At 36.1% G+C, this 21,451-nt stretch overlaps 1 protein-coding gene across 6 annotated transcripts in view; it reads right to left on the bottom strand.

The window, feature by feature from the left end:
* Positions 1-21,451, bottom strand: part of TTLL7 (tubulin tyrosine ligase like 7) — a 92,991-nt gene that overhangs the window by 54,743 nt on the left and 16,797 nt on the right. For 5 of the 6 annotated variants that reach the window (XR_003912022.1, XR_003912021.1, XM_029948494.1 and 2 more), the window contains exons 7-13: positions 18,407-18,571; positions 16,144-16,302; positions 10,701-10,795; positions 8,138-8,285; positions 7,972-8,045; positions 6,827-6,962; positions 567-653 (exon numbers count right to left, since the gene is read on the bottom strand). Coding sequence is in view for 4 of the 6 variants with exons in the window: in XM_029948494.1 (XP_029804354.1) it covers positions 567-653; positions 6,827-6,962; positions 7,972-8,045; positions 8,138-8,285; positions 10,701-10,795; positions 16,144-16,302; positions 18,407-18,571 (864 nt within the window). In the remaining 2 variants the exon portion in view is untranslated. The remainder of the gene's footprint in view (positions 1-566; positions 654-6,826; positions 6,963-7,971; positions 8,046-8,137; positions 8,286-10,700; positions 10,796-16,143; positions 16,303-18,406; positions 18,572-21,451) is intronic. The other variant, XM_029948497.1, reaches the window with a different exon arrangement.

Raw genomic sequence — 21,451 nt, 5'->3', positions numbered from 1 at the left:
AGGCTTCAGCTAGATCAGGAGGGGATCTCTAATCAGTCAAGTAATGAATGAATAATTTTTTTTTAATAGGAAGGCATTCCAGAAGCATGGAAAAAGCAGGAAAGCATGACAGAGCATGATGCGGTATGTAAGGGCATAAAGATAGCTTTTATTGCAGAAATGTAAACTAAAAAGAAAAACACAACAAACAAAAAAGCAGTTTTAAAAAAACAATAAAAAATGTTTCCAAGATTTTCAATTCTTTCCTACTCTACTAGCAAGGACTTTGACATATGGAAAAAATTTATTCCTAGAAACCATACCTATTTTAACGAACACAATTTCAATGTTGCCCAGTCAATGATAAGTGGGGTTCCCCCAGAGATCTCGAGAGTCACAAGGTGCCTTATCTATGATGCTACACATCTCTGATCATTTAAGTCTAGAGATACAAGAAAAATGTAATACAGAATATAGAATAAAGGTACTGGTTCTAAGTCCCTCTTGGCCCTAACTCATAGGGTTTTCACTCATCGGGAAAGAATCAAAAACTGAGGGAAACTAACAAGAATGTAGAAGTACTGTACCTTTGGTCCTCGAGGCTTGACAGTTTTACCCATTAATTTTTCATCATCAATTTCACATTGTTCCAGAAGATCTAAAATATCTTCTTCCTTAAAAAAATTAAATTAAAATTGTGATCACTAATGAACTCTTGAATTGTTCCAAGTTCATTAATCTCCATAAAATAGTGTACAACAAGGGGTCCTAGAACTATTTAATGAAGATTTCTCAGATCAAAGGAGAAATAAAGAGTCATGCAAAATCTTAGACTATAAAACTTCTATTATATACAATATTGTATACAACATACACTATTAGCCTATTGAACATTTTAAAATTTCTAAAAGTTCACTGTAGTTTTCCAAAGCATAATGTCCTCAATTATATCTATGTTAATTAGTGCAAAATAACATTACAAGTTCAAACAGAAAACTGATGATTGGCCTAATAGTTTCATTTAGAACAATCTAATGTTAGTATTTGGTTACTAGGCACAATTGATGAAAACTCTTTGAATATTTTAACTATTTTGACTATTTAACTATTTTAACTATTGCTCAAAAGCATCTTTATGAAAAGTATTCATTCTATGGGCATAGTATCTTCTCATATGCTCCTTCAGAATAATGTCAAAGTCAAAGGGAAATGTTATAAAAACATACTGAAGTTGATGTTGAGCAAACTAGACCAATGTAAGTGTAATACTTATAGTGAAAGAGGTATAATTTATGGCTTCTTTGAGTTAGTCAACCTATAAATATATCATATCTCCCCTTATGTATTTAAGATATATTTCTATATCTCTTAAAAAAACATTTTTGAAAATAGAGAAATCTCACAGTACAATGGAAATTTGTAAAAATAAGTTACTCTGCATTGCAATCCAATAAAGTTTAGCTATTAAAATACTAAAATACCTTTGTTGTAATGTTTTGATTAAATAATAATCCTATGGTGAGTTCCAATAACAGCAACATAAGACAGTTAAAAAGAAACTCAGACTTCTAATTCTGCATAGGAGAAAGATGGTCATAATAGATAATACTTTCATTATTGTGGCTAGAAAAAGACAGATAAATTAATAACTTTTTTTTAAACAATCACATTTTTTTAAAGACATCAGAAAGCTGTGGCTTAAAAGGAGTGTAAAAGAAACTAAATACCAGACAGGGAAAAGATCTTCTAGGTAAGCAGAGATGAGTAGCCACTTTCTACTTTGGGATCATTTGTCAAGTCTGCACAGAGATGAGCAGAGACCATGTACATAATAGGCAGAGAGATTCCACCGGGATAAAGAGAATCCAGTAGAGTTTTCAATGGTGAGCTAGTGCAATGTCTAGAGGAGTCCCACAGAGCTGGGTCTCTCTGACAGCAATATTAGTGAGTATGTAGTGGATTAGGAGGACAGAGGTATGTGAAAGCCAGTGACACTCCTCTGCAGTCTTATAGATTTTAGATACCAATAAAGAATGAGGTCTATAATAAGCACTAAGTAAAGTTCATCCTTGAGGCATCTGAAACAAGAAACTAATAAAACTACTACAACCCAGCCTGGACCCAGTTCAACTTTATTTTATTTTTTTAATAGAAACAAATTTGACATACAACATTGTGCAAAGACATATTTACATATTTAATATGAGCCTGGAGCCCACTTTGGATTCTGCATCTCCCTCTCTCACTGCCCATCCCCCCTTCAAAAATAAACATTAAAAAATATTGTAAAAAAATTATAAGATATTTAAAATAACAGAAAAAAGTAACCCATAATAAAAAGGAAAAAAAACACTTTAAAAAGCAGGTCAACAAGTGATCCCCATGTTAACATTAACAAACAAGAATTTTAAAATAACTATTTTACACACATTAAAGAAAGTGCAGTTATAAAGAAAATGGTTGAAAAATGAACAAAATGAATGGAGGATGCAGAATTTCAACAGAGAAATAAAATTTTAAAAACAATAAAAAATTATTTTTTCAAAATACAAATATTGCATTGAAAAATACCACCCAAAATTAAGAAACAATCAGATAGGCTTTTATGGCAGACTGGGCAGAGCAAAGATATATCAGTGGAAATTATCCAAACTGAAGAACTCAACAAGATAAGGAAAGGAAAAATAGAACAGGGTTTCAAAGATATATGGGATGCTGTCCAATGAGAGTCCCGTAGAGAGACAAATACAAAATAATGCAGCAGAAATATCTGAAGAAATAATGGAGAATTTTCCAAAACCAATAAGATACATTAACCCATAGCTTCAAGAAATTGAGAAAATTACAAGCAGAATTAATATAAAGAAAACTACACATGGACATATTAAAGTCAAAATGCTGAGTGAGCAACAACAACAACAACAAAAGCAGCTGTGGAAAAAAGGCATATGACATACAGAAGGAAAACAAATATAATGATGGTTGAATTCTGAATGGAAACAATAGAAATCAGAAGACAAATAAATGACATCTATAAAAATGCTGGGAAAAAAAACCCTGCCAAGATAGAATTCTATACCCAGTCAAATGACTATTTTAAAAAGAAGGCAAAATGAAAGACAATTTCAGACCAAAAAAAAAAAAAAAAGGAGGAGGGATTAATCACCACCACACTTACACTCCAAGGAATACTAAAGAAAGTATTAGAGAAAGTTTCATCAAGAGGAAGAAAGATAACCCTTGTTAGAAGCATGAATCTGCATGACAAAATGAAGGATGCAAGGAAGGGTATAGATGTGAGTAAATAGGAAAGGCTACTTAGAAAACTATTACAGACTACTAATTGCTTAGACAACACTAATAACAATGTATTTTGAGGTTTGTAACATATGTAAAAGTAAAATATATGTTAACAGCACAAAGTCAGAGGGAGTCACTAAATGAAACTAAATTGTTATGGTCCTTAATTCAAGGTTGATTATTATAATGTAAGGATGTATATTGTAATCTCTTTTATAAATATTATGCTAAAAATATAACCAAAAGCCAAAAGAGAAGATAAAATAGCATAACAAAAAATAATTGATTTTTCCAAAAGAATAAAGGGAACATCAAAGGAATAATGATCAGATGGGATACAGAACAAAGAGTAAAAGACAAGACAAACCCAACTATACCAATAAATGTGTGAAATGATTAAGAGACACACAGACTTAATTTTAAAGGAAATAAGACCCAACTACATGGTATTACCAGAGACATATTAAATATTTAAGAGCACAGATGACTTGATAAATAGATGGGAAAGATACATCACTCCAACAGTAAGTAACCATAAGAAAGAAGCTATATTAGTCACACAAAGTAAATTTTAAGACACTGGATACTACCTGAGAGAAAGATAAACATTTCATAATGATGAAATTTAAAAAATGAATCATTAGAGAAACACTTTCGTAACTTCAAAGTATATGAAAACAAAAACTGACAAAACAAAATCCACAATCACAGTTGGAAGTTTTTACAGTCTCTCAGTCATTGCTAGAACAAGTAGGCCAAAGAAACTAGGAAGGATACAGAATATCTGAACAACACTAGTAGCCAAAGTTACTTAAATGACATGTATAAAACTCTATAACCAACGCCTGTAGCAGCAAATTATTTTTAAATACACTTGGAACACTCACTAAAATAAGTACTCTACTGAATTAAAGCAAGTGTAATTCATTTTACAATATTGAAATTAGAATGTTTTCTAACACTAATGAAATAAACTAGAAATTTAAAAAAAAATTTTTTTAATGTTTTATTTATTTTTGATACAGACAGAGACAGGGCATGAGAGCGGGAGGGGCAGAGAGAGGAGGAGACACAGAACTGGAAGCAGGCTCCAGGCTCCGAGCTATCTGTCAGCACAGAGCCTGATGCGGGGCTCGAACCCACGAACGTGAGATCTGACCTGAACTGAAGTCGGAGGCTTAACCGACTGAGCCACCCAGGCGCCCCTAGAAATTTTTAACAAAAACAAAACAAGAAATTTTTGATGTATGAAAATTAAGCAATAAACTTCCAAATAAATATATAAATATATAAATAAATAACCAAATAAAAATTAGAAATTAATTTGAGGTGGGTTTAATAAAAATACAATATTGCCTAGATATAAGGACAATATAGAAAAATAATTATATATTTATATTCTGGAAACAAATTTAAGAATGAAAAAAATTAAAACTGTATTATTGGCCATAGTAGCAAAAACATCAAGTACTTAAGAATAAATGTAATTAGGAGAAACTGGGTGACTCAGTTGGTTAAGCGTCTGACTCTTGATTTGGGCTCAGGTGTTGATCTCAAGGTTTGTGAGGTCGAGCCCCACGTCTGGCTCTGCATTTGACAGCACAGAGCCTGCTCGGGATTCTCTGTCTCCCTCTCTCCCTACCCCTCCCCTGTTCCCACATTATTTATCCTTCAAAACAAACATTTTTCAAAAAATTAAACTAAGGATGTGCAAAATTTATACACCAAAATCTCTAAGCACAGCTGAGTAATTAAAGACTCAAGTAAATGGAGAAATATGCCATATTAATGGACCAGAAGACTCAGTGCTGTTAATTCCCCAGTAATTATTTTATAGGTTCCTCAGAGTCCCAATTAAAATCCAAGCAACCACTTTGTAATGCAAAAATTAATCAAAATCTAGAATCAAGTGGATTCTAAAACTCATATGGAAGCATAAAGGACCTAGTAAAGTCAAAAGCTACAGTAGTACAGATAGCATGATATTTGTATAAGAAGAGGTTCACTAATCAATGGAATAGGGCAGGCAAAATGGTGACATCTAAACTAGGTTTTGAAGAATACAAAGAATATGGGAATTAAGATTTGAAACCTATTTATTATGCAGACTCCTTTAATTAACTTCAATTTTATTTTAACAACCAACCTGTCAAGTATTGTTTTAATAGTACTATATTAGTGATAAGGAAACTATTGATCAAATAGTTTAGTCTAAGGTTACAAAATTAATGCATGGGGGAGCTAGAATTTGAATGGAGGTCTATCTGGTTCCAAAATCCCTAGGTTTTGTAGCAGAAAAGGTGGGGCTGTGGAACACAGTAATGAGAAGATGACACAGACTCTGTGTCCACAGGACAGAGCAGGTGAAGGAAAACGAACAAAGGTCTCCCTCCCACTGTCCTGATCAAGCAAAGCAAAGGGGCCACAGAATATAATTCTAATGGTGGAAACATCTGGATATGTCTAAAGAAACCCTTTCAGAGGAAAAGAACATTGCAGTAGGCATTACTCCTTCTGCTTCTGTCTTTAGGTGTAGCCAGATTTAAAGTGGCTTTGTATCTTTCTGCTACAGAATTTGAGTGAAAAGACGATAGCAAAATCTCCCTATAATAAACTTTATCATGACTTTTGAATCACTCAGTTTAACAATGTATCCAAGAAATGGAGGTTATCACCGTAATGAAATGGCAATAATATAAAGTACCAAAATTTTATCAGGTCCACATAAACTTACTTGCCCAGTGGGACATTAGCAAGCACAATGCAAGCAGTGGCTTGATCAGCACTTGCACACTGCGTGTATCCTCTTGAAGTGCTTCCTTTCGGAACTCCAAGCTACCGTACTATGGGACCTGGGCACCCCGCTAAGAGACCACGTGGAGAGAAAGCAATATCCAGCCAGCTCCCCAGATGTTCCATTTATCTTCCCTGAGGCACCAGACATAGGAGTGAAGCCCTCCTGGATTTCCAGGCCCAGGTAAGCTTCCAGATAAAAGCAACTGTATGATTCACTCCAAGCAAGCCCAACCACTCAGCTGAGCCTAGCCAAGATTACAGAATATGAGCAAACAAGTGGTTTATTAGGCTACAAAAGAAAACTGATAGACATTTTGGTAAACAGATTACTCCGTGTCTATGCATGTGTGCGTTTTAATTACTTCTCATATGCCAGGTCTATGCAGTATATCAGGGAAAAATACTGTATAATGTTAGTTACAATCCAAATGACAAGAGCGTCAAAAAACACTAGGTTAATTCAATGGATTTTTTAATTCAGTTGTATATACACACCTCTGTGAGAAGACATGTTTATTACAATAGATTGATAATACAATATAATATCAACATTCTCTGCTTCATAATTTGTCCTGTTAGACATCTAATTTATGAAATCACTTGGTTATGAAATGCTACCAGTGGATAAAATAGAAGGAAAATGCCTCTCAAAACTAAAATGTTTTTATCGGAGGGATGAAGGTGGGTTGTTTTTAAAAACATATCATTAGGTTTCATTCATTTTTCTCTTTATAAACATTCATTTCTTTACCTTCATCCTTTTCAAAGGATTATTCAGCTCCCGCTGGAATGAAGCTGCTCTTCCTGAAAGGAAGGTCTGAAAGGCAACAGCCAACAAACTTTCATACTTTTCAAGCAGAGTTTTATCTTCAGGAGGATAAATTCGTCTACAATAAATCAGACAAACCAACTTGTTTAAAAGAAACTATCATGGTACAAGAGTTAAGGTCAATTTGACCACTTACTCTGCCAGTCATTTTACTAGGTGCAAGGAATAAAGATGAACACAGGTCTAAGAAATTCACAAATTGTCATTGGTTACCTATGCAAACTAAAGTTTATCTAGAGAACCGTGATTAAACAATGAAGTTCGAGAAGGCACAGTAGAAGGGTTTGGTTGTGGGTAAGTGGCTGGATAAGAATTACAATTGGGCACATTGAAGAAATACAGATCTTCATGGGAGCGAGCAGGGAACAAGCGATAATCTGGAGGCAGTGCATGTACAGCGTGGTTACTGACATATACAAGAATGCAGGCATTAATCCCGATATTCTCTGTGGTGGTGGAATTTGCCTCTCTTGACGGAGAGAACAGAGTAAAGGCAGAATGAGAAGAATGTGTTGTCATTGTTGCTCTTGAGGATGTTAAGGCAGGAAAGAATGTTTTACCAAGAGTGTGAGAAGCTCGGTGGTCCCAAATCCTCCTAATTCTGTCAGTGGTTGGGAGGTGGGGCAGTCTTTCCAAGAATACAAGGAATGTAGGGAAGGGGGGGGTGCTCCTCTTTTATCCCGTCAAAGAATACGTGAAGGGTTCAACACAGCCCACATTCCTTTGTAATATCTCATACCTGCTTCCTTCAAACATTTTCACTCTGCCAGGTTCCTGACACATCAAAGATTAACCCAAGTAGAGCAATCAGTCAGAGAGAAAGAAATCACTCTGACAGAAAGAAAACTAGGAGACCTGAAACCTGACTTTCTCAAAATACTACATTATAAACAAATAAGACCACAGGATCGTATGAGGTTTAAAAGATCTCATACAACCACCGATGAAGCCAGCTAGCAGGAATGAAATAAATAGTGCTCAAAAAGATTCTAAAAGGTTAAAAAATGTAGAATAGTTGTTTTGACACTTTACTTCTTCAATCTATAAGAAAATGGAAACACAGTTACCTATAGTTCCCCATATGCCGATTTTCATGTTCTTCTTTTAAGATCTGTTTCCGTACTTGAGCGAGTCTCTCTTTCTAAAAATGAAGAAATTTTACAAATAAAATCTGAAATCTGACCAATGAATTATGCAATTCAAATTGTGGCTATGTTGTTAAAATTTTCATACCAACTCTTCTTTCCGCCTCTCCAACTGATGTCTCTGCTGGTCCCAGTCTGAGGAACCTGGTAAGAGCCTTTTTATTGAATTTTGGCCATAAAGTCTCCTTTGAGCCTCAGCTTTTTGTTTGGCCAAGTTTCTCCTTTTATCACTGGTCCTAAAATATAAAACACAGGAATTCAAATAAGCCCTGATCTTATGAGGAGAGTTAGCAAAAGAAGAGACACAGTGAGGATATGAATCAAAGTTTATTGAATATATGTATTCAGGGGCACCTGGGTAGCTCAGTCATTTGAGTATCTAACTCTTGATTTTGGCTCAGGTCATAATCCCAGGGTCATGGAATCAAGCCCTATGTCAGGCTCCATGTGGAGTGAGGAGCATGTTTAATTTCTCCCCCCTCAGTCCCTCTCCCCTGCTTGCATTCTCTCTCTTCAAAATAAAATATATATCTATATATTCATATACATCATATTAATCTAATCACCAATTGAATATGTGTCTCCAGTCTACAGCCATATCACCCTGAACGCGCCCAATCTCGTCTGAATATGTGTCTCCATGTAGTAAAGTAGAGGTTCTGTATTCCCAGGGTTTTGATGGAATACTATGAACAATCTACATTCTTCTGGGTTTTCTTGAGATTAAAAGAATAGTCTCAAAAACTGAACTTTGAGGTATATGAAACCATACTCTATGTATGGTGCAGATTTGAAATACAAGTCTCACACATGTATACGTCCACGGAGCACTCCATCTGGATGGAGGAAAAAGCGTGCCTGCAACATAAGCCTCAGTAGCGCATGCTCTAAATGTTAAGAATTCTACTAAACACTCTTTGTGGAACAACACTAAAAAAATAAGGAAAATTAATTCCAACTCTCCTTTATTTTTAAGTATAGACATTTCTCACTGTTTGAACTGTATATATCTCACTTCTAAAAAGACCAAAACACCCATAGATTGTCCTAAATTGGTAACATCATTGGCAATGACATGCAAAAAACAAAAAACAAAAATCGTGAGGCTTACTTACACAATAATAGTAAATGTTAAAAAAATATGTATAGGCATACTACTGGTGTAAGCTAAATAAAAAAAATTCACCTCCTATATCTCTTCCATTCATTTCTTTTAGGATAATTGAAATATTAGTTAAATTCAGGCAAAGCATTTTTTGATTAAGCAAAAGAGGAGCCATATGAAAATTTCTAAACAAATTAATGTATCAATCCCTTCTTTCAATAATGCTTTCCATATAAAGCTACTTCTCATGCAGCCATCTGCTAAATGCTTGAAAACACTTAAAATAAATAAATTGCATGGAAGCATCCCACAACTCTTTTAGAGTTCTTTAAATGACAATGAGAATCCATCGAATTCATAGAATCCCTGGGCTTAAATGACCTCAGAGGCCCTTTAGTCCAACACCATAAACACTGTTTGAACACTTGTGAGGCAGATGACTCACTACTTCATTAAGCATTTCAACTAAACTTCTAACAAATTCCTCTTATAATGAGCCAAAAGCTTTCCCACAAAATAGCAATTCCAATATTTGAGATCCATGATCATGTACAATGCAACCAGCTAACAGTACCACTAATAATATTAGTGCAACAATCCCACTCTGAGAATCTTTCCAAAGAAGTTGAAATCAGGATGCAAAGAGATGTCTACACTCCCGTGTTCACTGTGGCATTATTCACAATAACCAAGACACAGAAGCATCCTAAATGTTTATCCATAGATCAATGATGAAGATGATGTGGTATAAACATACAATGGAATATTATCCAGCCTTAAAAAAAAAAAAAGAAATCTTGCCTATGCTTTTCAATGGCAAGGTTAACCCCATCTTAATAACTACCTCTCATTTCTATTTACCCAGGCAGCATGATATAGTGGGAAGACTTCTGAATAGAAAGGGAGGAAATCCATGTGTTTGAGGATTATTGTTTTATGGGGTTTTTTTTTCACTTCTTGAACACTGAATGCCCTCTGCTTTAGTTTCTTATTGTAAGGTGAGGAAGATAATCTGGAGATTTTCCTCAGGTTGTCTCCAATTCAATCTTATACTCTATATTGAATAATTATACCAACACTGTAATTTAACCAGATTTACTATAGATTCAGAGCATGATACAGGGAGGAGGAGAAGCAGTATATAGAGAGGAGAGGAAACAATACTTAAAAAGAAAACACTAAGTGGATTTGAAGAATGGAATCAAGAAATAAAACACAAACTATGAAAAAGTTAGAAGCCGGGGTGCCTGGGTGGCTCAGCCGGTTAAGTGGTTGACTTCGGCTCAGGCCATGATCTCGTGGTTTGTGAGTTCAAGCCCTGTGTCGGGCTCTGTGCCGATAGCTCAGAGCCTCGAGCCTGCTTTGGATTCTGTGTCTCCCTCTCTCTCTGCCCTTTCCCTACTTGTGCTCTGTCTCTCAATAATAAATAAACATTAAAAAAAATTTTTTTTAAAAAGGAAAAAGTTACAAGTCAACCACATGTACAGGTGATTGTTCCAGGCCAGATGTGCTGGAAACCTTCCAAACAATGACGAAAAGACGTTACCTGATGTTTAGTAGCTTCAGTGCATTTAGCAGCACTCCCCTTTTTACATCATAGTCTATTTTCTGATCAGTTCCAAAGCTTGGAGCTCGATTAATCTGAAATTTATAAAGAAAACAATGAGAATTCGCTAAATGTTGGTAGGTTGATAAATATTCAATTCATATTTTTTAAATGAATGCATGATCTCCAACCAATAGAAAAACTCTACGAGAAATCTCAAAGCTCTGCATCCTGGATGGCCCAGCTACCACTGTCACACCTCCCTTCCCCACCACCCGAAGTCAGGGAGCTGCAAGGAACTGACTGCTCTCACGGCCCTCTTTCTTCCCCCTGCTGCCTTAGCTCAGGATCTTCAGTCAGCAAATGTGCCCCCTCCCTTCTCCCCACCCTTTTCAGCCTGCACCCCATGCTCTAGGTGTTAAGTTCAGGAAGTTAAAAGTGACTCATTCTAAAAAAAGATTAGAAGACCAGTATTAACAGTAATAATAATGATGTAACAAACAAGATATGCATGTTACCAATATGGTAATATTCATATGCATGTATTTAGCATACAGAAACTATTGGTGCCCTCTTTTCCCTGCTTCATATCTTCTGGATGAATTTGCCTATTGCTATCTAAAAAATAAACTATTTTCTTTCCACCTGGATCAAATAATAATTCATCATTTTTCATTTCAAAAAAAATTGAGTATGTAACTCAGAAGATACCATTAAAGGTAGTTGCAGACTAATCTCTTTGAACTTCTTTAACTGTATAAGGATTTGGGGAATAAATGAGCTATTTGTGAGCATTCTTTCCAACATCATTCCCAGGATTTTATTAAGATGAAAAGTAAAGGGGCACCTGGGTGGCTCAGTAGGTCAAGTATCCAGCTTCCGCTCAGGTCATGATCTCACATCTCGTGAGTTCAAGCCCTATGTCAGGATCTGGGCATACAGGCTCAGAGCCTGCTTCTAATTCTCTGTGTGTGTGTGTCTCTCTCTCTTTGCCCCTCCCCTGCTCATGATCTTTCTCTCTCTCAAAAACAAATAAACATTTTTAAAAAGATGAAAAAAAGAAGTAACAGTAACTGTATATACCCTGAAATCCAGTATACAACATGCTACCACCTCAAGAACTGGAGTTCTTGTCTTTGTCTTTGTTGCTATTGGGTTTGTTGTTGCTGTTGTTATGAAAATAACTGGAATAGCAAGTGTTTAAGAAAATTACTTAATTAGCTCGGTTAGAACATGCTGAGTTCTAAACTACAGCTCAGCTCCACGACCACCACCTAACACCACATACAATCTCAACAAATATGATGCCCCTAGTCCTGGAAGAGAGTTGTCTCTTACAAATCTATTCTAAAAGGGACAAAAAAAACTTGATACTATGCATTTTACAACTCTGGCAGTTGTAGGAAGTATAAGTAAATAGAAGTATACAAATAGGAGCTAAACAAACAGAAAAATCACGTGTAACCCCACTACTTAGCATACTGTCATCTATTTGATCGTGTATTGCTCACCATTTGATAAATGGTAACTATTTGCTATGCATACGTATTTATAATATTCATGTTACTTTCTAAATACATGAAATCTTTTCATGCCATCATTTTGATGCATGCTCTTCCATTTATAGAGATATCACAACTATATTATGCCTTTGCTGATTTCTGATTTAGAAGGTGATAGACATATTTCTGCCTATGTGATGTGGTCCCAAGGAGAAAGGAATAGCTTAGTAACTATAAGAACATCCATTTATTCCAGGCAAATTTAAGAAAGGGGGTTTACTGGGGAACCTGGGCAGCTCAGTTGGTCAAGCATCCGACTTTGGCTCAGCTCATGATCTTGTGGTTCATGGGTTTGTGCCCCGTGTCAGGCTCTGTGATGACAGCTCGGAGCCTCGAGTCTGCTTTGGATTCTAGGTCTTCTACTCTCTGCCCTTCCCCTACTTGAGCTCTGTCTGTCTCTCTCTCAAAAATAAAACATTAATTAAAAAAAAAAAGAAGGGAGTTTATTAATCTCTGCTACTTCAAAACTCTTAAGTATTTCCTCTTACAAGTATAAAAAAAAGGTAATGTGTTTTATGTGAAAAAAAATTAACCGTTCCATACTGATTCAACTCCCTGGAATTTATAATACAATTAATGATCGGTCAGCTGCTACATGTAACAGGATTGTAAAATAAACCAGACACTTAGATACAATGATTAAGTGGCTCACTGAAATGTAATCTGTCTTTATAGAATTCCTTGGGTGTTCCATCCCAAAACTGCTATCTGGTATTCTGTCAGACATGCCCCTCCTCCAGAATGGGTGTGATCTCAGACCCTGTTACCTATGTAAGAATCTGCCCACTATTACCATAAAAAAGAAATTGGCCTATGGAGAAATGTACTCACACAAGATAAACTAGGACATGAAAAGGTAGAAAAACTTTTTTCAATTAACATTTTGGATTTCTCAAATGTTCTATGAGAAAGGTAAAGTAAAAACTAAAGACAGGAGAAACTGACAATTAGTGTTTCATTCAAATTTCTGTGATGTTGATGGTTTCTTTGGTTCTCACTCCTACCCCAATTCTAGAACAGACTAAACCCAGCAGATGTTAGGGTCTTGAAGCTCAGCAGCTTATAAATGCATGCAAAAATGAAAACTATTAGAAAGCAAATTATTTGATAAATACTATTTATTAACCAACCAAATGATAGTTTTACTATCAAAACCAGCACAATCATTTCATGCACATAACAAAGTCTCCGTAACAGATTTTGTGCTCCCAAATTAGGCCTGTTCCCTCTGCCCAGTAATTTCTCCTCATCCCACCCCTTCTCTCCCAACTCCCTGTCCCCCCCATACTTCCTACAGCCTTAAATACTTGCTCAGGAGTTCCCGCCTCTGCCAAGACTTTTTAACTGTCACACACACACTAGTACACAGATCAATCGCTCTATTGCTTGTGCTGGTAGCCTGTTCCCTACTTCCACCTGTAACTATTACCACAAGACACATATCTGAGTCCCCACTCGGCCAGGGCAACCACTCTGTCTTCTTGTATCTCTGCCCCCTGACACAATGACTTGTTGAAAGTAATTCAAGGGTAATGAAAGTATTAGCAGTATATTCATACCCTACCCAATTTTCATACTTTTCCCTAAAAATGTTTCTCCGCTTGAAAATTTCTGCAATTTTGTCACCACGAATCATTACCCGCAATTATTCCAGTTAACTAAAAGTTATCACATCCTCAGATGCACCTTCTATCTTATTCCACTTGATGGTGCCAAAAGGTTTTAACAACATATGGTAGAACCACTACATTTGCAGCTGGGAGAAAACACAAAGAAGCAAGATCTAAATAAGATTATTTTAATTGTTTTAATACAATTCATTATCCATAGTGATGGGTTATTATAAAGTTTTTGTAGTGGTTTTGACTGATCTGGAAATGAAAAAAAATGAATCAAAAATGAAAATATGCTAATGCAAACAATGCTAGTTAGCTGTTAAGTGTTGTGTGGAGTTTTTTAATGGTTATTAATCTGGATATGATAAAGGAAAGAATAAAGTATGATGAAATATTAATGAAAACAATGGTGTTTTGAGCCTTTTAAAAAAGTATGGAATTCAGCCATTCGGTCAATTCTGATTTACAAAGCTCATACAAAGCTTCAGTTAAACAAATGCTTTTAAAAACAGGTAACTAAATTATAGTTAGTTACTATATTCATTACTCCCTACTATACTTTGAGTACCCTTCATGCATGTGCCTCCCCCTTTTCCCCACCCCATCAAGGATAAAAGACAAGTAGCAGGAGCAAAAAAATAATTTAGTTAAGAACAGGAAAGGATAATTGCAGACAAAGTAGGAAACCTAGGGAAGACAATTTTGGGCCTAGGAAGGTGCAGAGTCAAATGCTTTCATATTCAAGTAATGAAGGACGCAAAAAGATAAGCAAAATCTTACTTCTAGGACCCAGGCAGGAACAGAATTTGAACATCTGACATTGTATTTGATTGGATATAACATACTGGCACACAGAAGATTGAACATACACACACACGTGCACACACACACACATTAGCCCTCAAATTGGAAAAGTGCTCCTTCTTAAAAATATATTTTGATGGTTTCCTGTCTCACATTCAGGTCCTTCAGCACTCATAGGTCTAACAGGAGAACAGGAGAAACCTAATGGAGGACCAGGAGGAGGGGAAGAGGGAAAGAGAGTTGAGGAGAGAGAGGGACGTAAAACCTGAGAGACTACTGAATACTGAAAACAAAACGAGGGTTGAAGGGGGAGGGGGAGGGGGGAAAAGAGGTGGTGGTAATGGAGGAGGGCACTTGTGGGGAAGAGCACTGGGTGTTGTATGGAAACCAATTTGATAATAAAGTATTTTTAAAAAATAATAAAAAATATGTACATTGAATGTCTTGATTATCTATCACTCATTCAATTAGCTTTTGCATGTTACAGATAGAACTTCCAACTTCAAAATCATTAACAAAAAAAGATAATCAGCATAAAATGAAAGTCACTTGATGATACCTTCTATAGCAATGTGTTCCAAAATGTAACTAATCTGATAGTAAACACTCAGTTATTAGATATGTGCTATTTTCCTGATAAAGTTTTCTAAACACAGTGTTCTGTGCCCATGCACTCTATGACTCCAAATCAAGGGTCTGAGAGGAAACTGCTGAATAGGGTGGAAAACTTCTAAGTTTTCTTCTGGATGTAATATGACTGGAGAGAAAGATACACAAATCTTAAGCAGAGACTATCTTTTATTTTTCCTTTATAATAATTCATATTTTCCCAATATGAAGTGGTCTTTTATAACAAGAGAAAAATAACAATGACTCTGACCATACCAGGGGCTGGCAGCAAACCCAGAGGCACACAGTTAACAGGCTGGAGATGAGGGAGGCCTGAGGCATACAATATGGCCTTCAGAGAGAGCCCATGCCTGCTGGGGTATTGGGTACTGAATACTGATTAATAAACCAATCAGAGTCCCTCTCTTCCTAGAGAGTTTGAATAGGAACCCAGGGAAGACAAGGAGGCTGTGGTCCTGAAGTCCAGGCACCCACACAGAGGAAACACAACATCCAGAGGTCATGAAGTAATAGAGGCCGTAAGACTGAGAAAATAGTGGAGAAAGTAGAGAAATCAGTACGAAGCAGATCCACACATATACTCAAAATTCCTGGCCTAGAAATGCACTCAAATGAACTTGGGAAAAGTAATATCAAACACATATTGGTCCATTCTTGGAACTGTTCTATTCTCTGAATTTTTGTTCTCTTCCTCCCACATGTTCCAATCAGGCCTCTTTCTGCTCAGTTAATGAGACAACTGTGCCAACTACCATTTAAAAAACAATTGTTTTAATGCACAAGAACAGTAGTAACTTCCCTTTCTTCTTAAAAAAAAAAAAAATGCCTTACCTCCAGAAGCCATGGCTTTAGTTTTCTGTCCAACAAAATATCAAACCCCAGGACTTCAAAACAGACGCTTTCACTTCCAGGAGGCTGACCAGGTCTGCACATTCGATATGCATGCAGGACATGAGGTTCTGCTACAATCAAAGTCTTTACAACCAATTCCTGCAAGTAGAGAGATTTATTTTTTTAAAAAAGGTGAAATTGCCTTACTTTTGTGTATCTTATTTACATATGTGGAAACAAGGCCTAAACTTACAGAGCAACACCCTGGCCAAGTTCACAAAGTTCTATGACACATGGCCCCTGTCGCTGCTCTGATTCCGTTTCATGCAACTCTTGTCCTACTCATTACACTCCAGCCATGCTTACACGCTTAGGGCCCCTGGCAGTAACTTTTCCCTCTTTCTGAAACACTCTTCCCAATATTCCCGTGTCTGGCTATTGGTATTGAGAAAGACCTTCCCTGACCCTGGAATCAAAAGTAGTCATAATTATCCCCTACTGCACCATTTCACACAGCATAGAATCAGCTGATCTTTTTCTTTTTTGGTTAGAGCCATGTCCTTGTGCCTAAACTGGTGCCTGCCAGTTAGTAGATGCTCAAAAATACCTGTAAACAGTTAAGTAAAACAAAACTTGGGTGGCTCAGTCAGTTAAGCGTCCAACTCTTGATTTCAGCTCAGGTCATGCTCTCATGGTCATGCGCTGGAGCCCCATGTCAGGCTCTGTGCTGAGCATGGAGCTTGCTTAAGATTCTCCTCCTCTCTCCCTCTGCTCCTCCCCTGATCATGCTGTCTCTCTCTCTCTCTCTCTCAAGAAAGACCAAAAACAAAAACAAAAACAAAAAAAAAAACAAGTTGATAAATGTGGCTTCTATCTCGTAAATAAATAAGGGTAGGAGTACATGCTAGCCCTCTCAGAAACCATACAGAAGGATGTAGGAGTGGCAGAGAAGAAAAATTACAACGAGAGTCAACTACTTCACAAACAGCATTATAGAACATCCACTGAGACAAAGGCTGCAAGGGTGGGACAGAATCGAGGAGAGGTGGGCTTCTTCGTATCGTGATGACTTTGCAGTTCATAAGGCTTACTGGAGACAAGAGGACACACAATACTACTAGAGTGAGTTACTATTACTAATAAAACAAAAGGTTGGTTTATTGAAGTTTAAGAACAAGCTATGGATTGTAGAAAAGTGGTCTTGCTGATTTTTTGCCTTAGAAGATACTGTCTTTTTAAATCCCTCTCTACAGGCATAGGACTATAATATGGCAGTTAAGACCTTGGCTCTAATGAGGCTTTCTGGATTTATTTTTGGCTTTGCTCCTTGCTAGTGTACAACCCCAGTTATGTTGCTTAAACTTTGGGAGTCTTACTTTCTCAAAGGGAAAGGGGAAATAGTAATACCTACTGCAAAAGATAGAAGTAAGTACAAAATGAGACTCCATGTAAAATTCTTGGCATAGTGCCTAGAACAGAGTAAACCTCTGGTATGTCAACTACTATTATTGTTAAAATTATCCTGTCATTCCTCACTCCACTTGGTATTTCAGGTCAGAAACAAACATTCCATTACCTGGTGGGAGCAATATTCATTATATGGGAGTAACAAAATGGAAGACAGATTAATCTTGCTGTTATCTAGAATCCCACCCAAGATCATACTTGAGGTAAGTATCAGAGGTTTTATGAGAGGCTGTTCTCAGAAAAATTTCATTCAAAATAAAAAATTGAACATAAAAATCCTAAAGTATATAAAGATAGAAGACAAAACAATCACTTAATGTAAATCTTTGGATATATTATTGAAGATACTGGAGAGCAGGGAAAAAAAAAGTTAAAGTTTTGGCTAATAAAAGCCTGCATGAAACAACTCAAACAGCGTGAGAAGGGAGACTGAATATTAACAGACCCTGAAGTATTACAAATCTGTGTTTTTTCTACACAAAACAACACATTTTTAGGAATGCAAAGGCAAGACTACAGGTATATGTGAAAATCAGGAGTGATATAACCAAACACAAATCAAACTCCACTTTCCCCTGTTCTCCTACATCGATGCCTCTGCTTGTACCTAGAACCCCTCTCTCCCATCCCTAGAAGTAAAAACATGGCTCATCAAGGTCTTCCACAGTCCTACCTCCATCATTACAATACTTCATCTGCCCAATCGAATGTAATCTATTCTTTATTTAAAATGCTGATGATCCTTTAAATTAATCTGAAGAAAGACACTTATAATTGTGATATGGTATAATCTTACTGAAATATCACTCCAAAACTTAGCAACATCGTGTTGATTTGCTTGCAGGAATTCTGTAAACCACTTGATGGAACGTTTGCTGCCTTTGTTTTCAGTCTCATCCCTTTCAAAATGCTCATTGTGCTTGTTCACAGAGTAGTTTGTTAGATGCATGTATAACTGGGTCTGTAACAAGTAAGAACCAAAGTTGTTATCACCTACGAGACTCTAGAACTGTGAGGTTTCACAGAAAATAAAGCATTCAAAGATGAAAGACATTTTTAAATTTTAAAATATACAAATCGACAAATTCACAAGGATCTAGAGAACTTTCAAATTAAGTGAAATGGCACTTTTCCAATAAAAGGATTACAAATACAGTCATCTACAATGTTACTTTACATATTATTCAAAATATATCTACCATCAAATAGAGATGCCTGGGTAGCTTAGTTGGCCAAGGGTCTGACTGGATTTTGGCTCAGGTCATGATCTTATGATTTGTCAGATTGAGCACAGGTTGGGCTCTGCTCAGCACAGAGCCTGCTTGGGATTCTCTCTCTCCCTCTGTGTCTGCCCCTTTCCCACTTGGACACACACTCTCTCTCAAAACAAATAAGTAAGCATTTTTTAAAGTATTAAAATAATAAGAATATATAAAGTAGTGACATGGAAATGTGAAATGCTACATTGCTAAGCAAGAAAAACACTATTTGTTTTCATTATTTTCAATGTCTTTAGTCACTTACAGTTTTCACCCAAATTTGTTTGGGGAACGGAATTTTCTGAGAGAGTATTCTATAGCTTTGAAAAGAAAAATGAAAAATGAAAGTTCAAGTAAGTAGCACAAACCAAAAGGCAGGAATACCAAACACAACCTTGCCCTGTCACACTGCCTGGGAAGCCACTTGAAGTCATTCACAAGACAGAGGGCACTTAGAGCCAGCAGACAGAAGCACCACACAAGGCCAGACAGAGTCTAAACGATTAACAGTATAGCGCTCCTTACTGGAGCTGCTGTGCCTTGGTCTCTTTATGGCCGTACATTTGTTGATACTGTGATCCTCAAATAAACTGGAAACATAATTCAAAGTTTAAAACCTTTCTTAATTGTCAACTAAGACACATCTAATGGTTCCTTATCAATCTAGCACAGACGTTCATCAAATCTAAAATTCTGTCCTCATGATCCTATTCTCAGAAATTACTTTAGATAGCTAGGTGATTCGCAATGATCACATACTTGATGTACATGATCGTTATTTAGGTTTCTTAATAACAGTGTATTTGCATCATATTTTATTTCCATTGCAGTTATTTACATCTATAGTATTAACAGCTTCAGTGCATAACTTATGATTTCAGCTACATGTCGTTTACCAACGCATGTGCCCATCACTAATTAAGAATTTATTTTTTCATTCATTAAGCAATATTTAAGGAGCACCTACTTACTATCTGCAGGAACTTGTAGGGGGCACTGTGGAAATGAAGATGAAGAAGACAGTTTCCCTAGTGAAACTTAGAAAAAGCTTTAAATTAAGTGACATTTGAAAGAAAGAACATAAATCTTATGCTAGTCTAATTTTAAGTGCTTGATCTGAAGAAAAAGAAAATTAATCAAACTATAGCATTTCCAAGTTTCCAAAATAGAAATCACTTTTCAACTAAAAAAAATGTTGGAAAATAATTTTTTGAGGGGCTCTCCATTTGGCAAGAATTTTTTAAATAGACAATAAAAGCAATACTAAAAACTCTAGCTATCCTAATGAAAAAAGTAAGAAAGTTTGCATTTTTTCTTAAAACAGTAGCTTTGTAAGTAGGATTAGAAATTCCAATTTCACATCTACCTTGACAAAAATCCCCTCGTAAGCATTTTATTGCCTGTTGGACGTTGACCATAAGCAGTGAAGACAACTATAAAATTTATTTTTTATTTTCTAATGTTTTTTATTTATTTTTGAGAGACAGAGAGAGACAGCACGAGCAGGGGAGGGGCAGAGAGAGAAGGAGACACAGAACCGGAAGCAGGCTCCAGGCTCTGAGCTAGCTGTCAGCACAGAGCCCAATGCGGGGCTTGAACCCACGAACCGTGAGATCATGACCTGAGCCGAAGCTGGATGCTTAACCGACTGAGCCACCCAGGCGCCCCGGTGAAGACAAGTATAAATCAAATAGCAACCTGCAAGGTATGAACAGGAATGTAGCTATTCTCCACCCTATTTTTTAGCATACAGACTCAATACAATGAATTGGGATATACAAAACTTTTCAAGAACTGACCAACTGCTACATTGGTAGCAAAAAATAAATGTTTAATATATTTCAATGTTTGAGATTCTGTCTTATAATCTTATATGTAGCTTACCAATATTTAATTCTTATAAACACACACAACTCTTCATAAAATATATGCTCACTATTTTAAAAATTGGAAATAGGAAAAAAGAAACAAATATGCAGTAGTATGCCATTCAAAAACCACCAATGAGAGCATTTTGGTTTATTTTTTCCAGCCTTTCTTCTTAAGCTTACCTTTGATTTAACTGTGATCTCACTTTAGATAAAATTTTATATTTCTTTTTTTTTTCATATCGGAATCTAGGAACTTGATTGTGAAATCAAAAAAGGTGAACTTCTGAATTTTAGTGATATGTGAGGATCCCAGACATTTATATAGGAGATCATTCTTTGTACATGTGAACCAAAGCCACAAGATTATGTGATTCAAAATCACATGGAAAAGTGAGATACATTTCCTGATTCATGGTCTTTCCTTATGATTTTCTAACCCAGTGTACTTAAGCAAATCACATACACATAAGTTAAGATTAGAATAAATCACTTCATCACCTAAATGACCTTCCAAGTCTTACCCTTTCCTATGTCTTCCCTTATTCTTTTCTCTTAAAATATGACTATCCTCTCACATGTATTATAACCCATTCTTACCCAGAACAATTATTTTAATTATAATCTAAAAGCTGACAAATCTCACATTAGCCCTGTAGCTTAGTTCTCTTGTCTGAACTCCAGACCTATACTATACATCCAAATGTTTACAGC

The sequence above is a fragment of the Suricata suricatta genome, chromosome 8, assembly GCF_006229205.1.
Source record: "Suricata suricatta isolate VVHF042 chromosome 8, meerkat_22Aug2017_6uvM2_HiC, whole genome shotgun sequence".
Taxonomy (NCBI): Eukaryota; Metazoa; Chordata; class Mammalia; order Carnivora; family Herpestidae; genus Suricata; species Suricata suricatta.
Note: the sequence above shows the minus strand (reverse complement) of the source record. Positions and strands in the feature narration are given on the sequence as shown.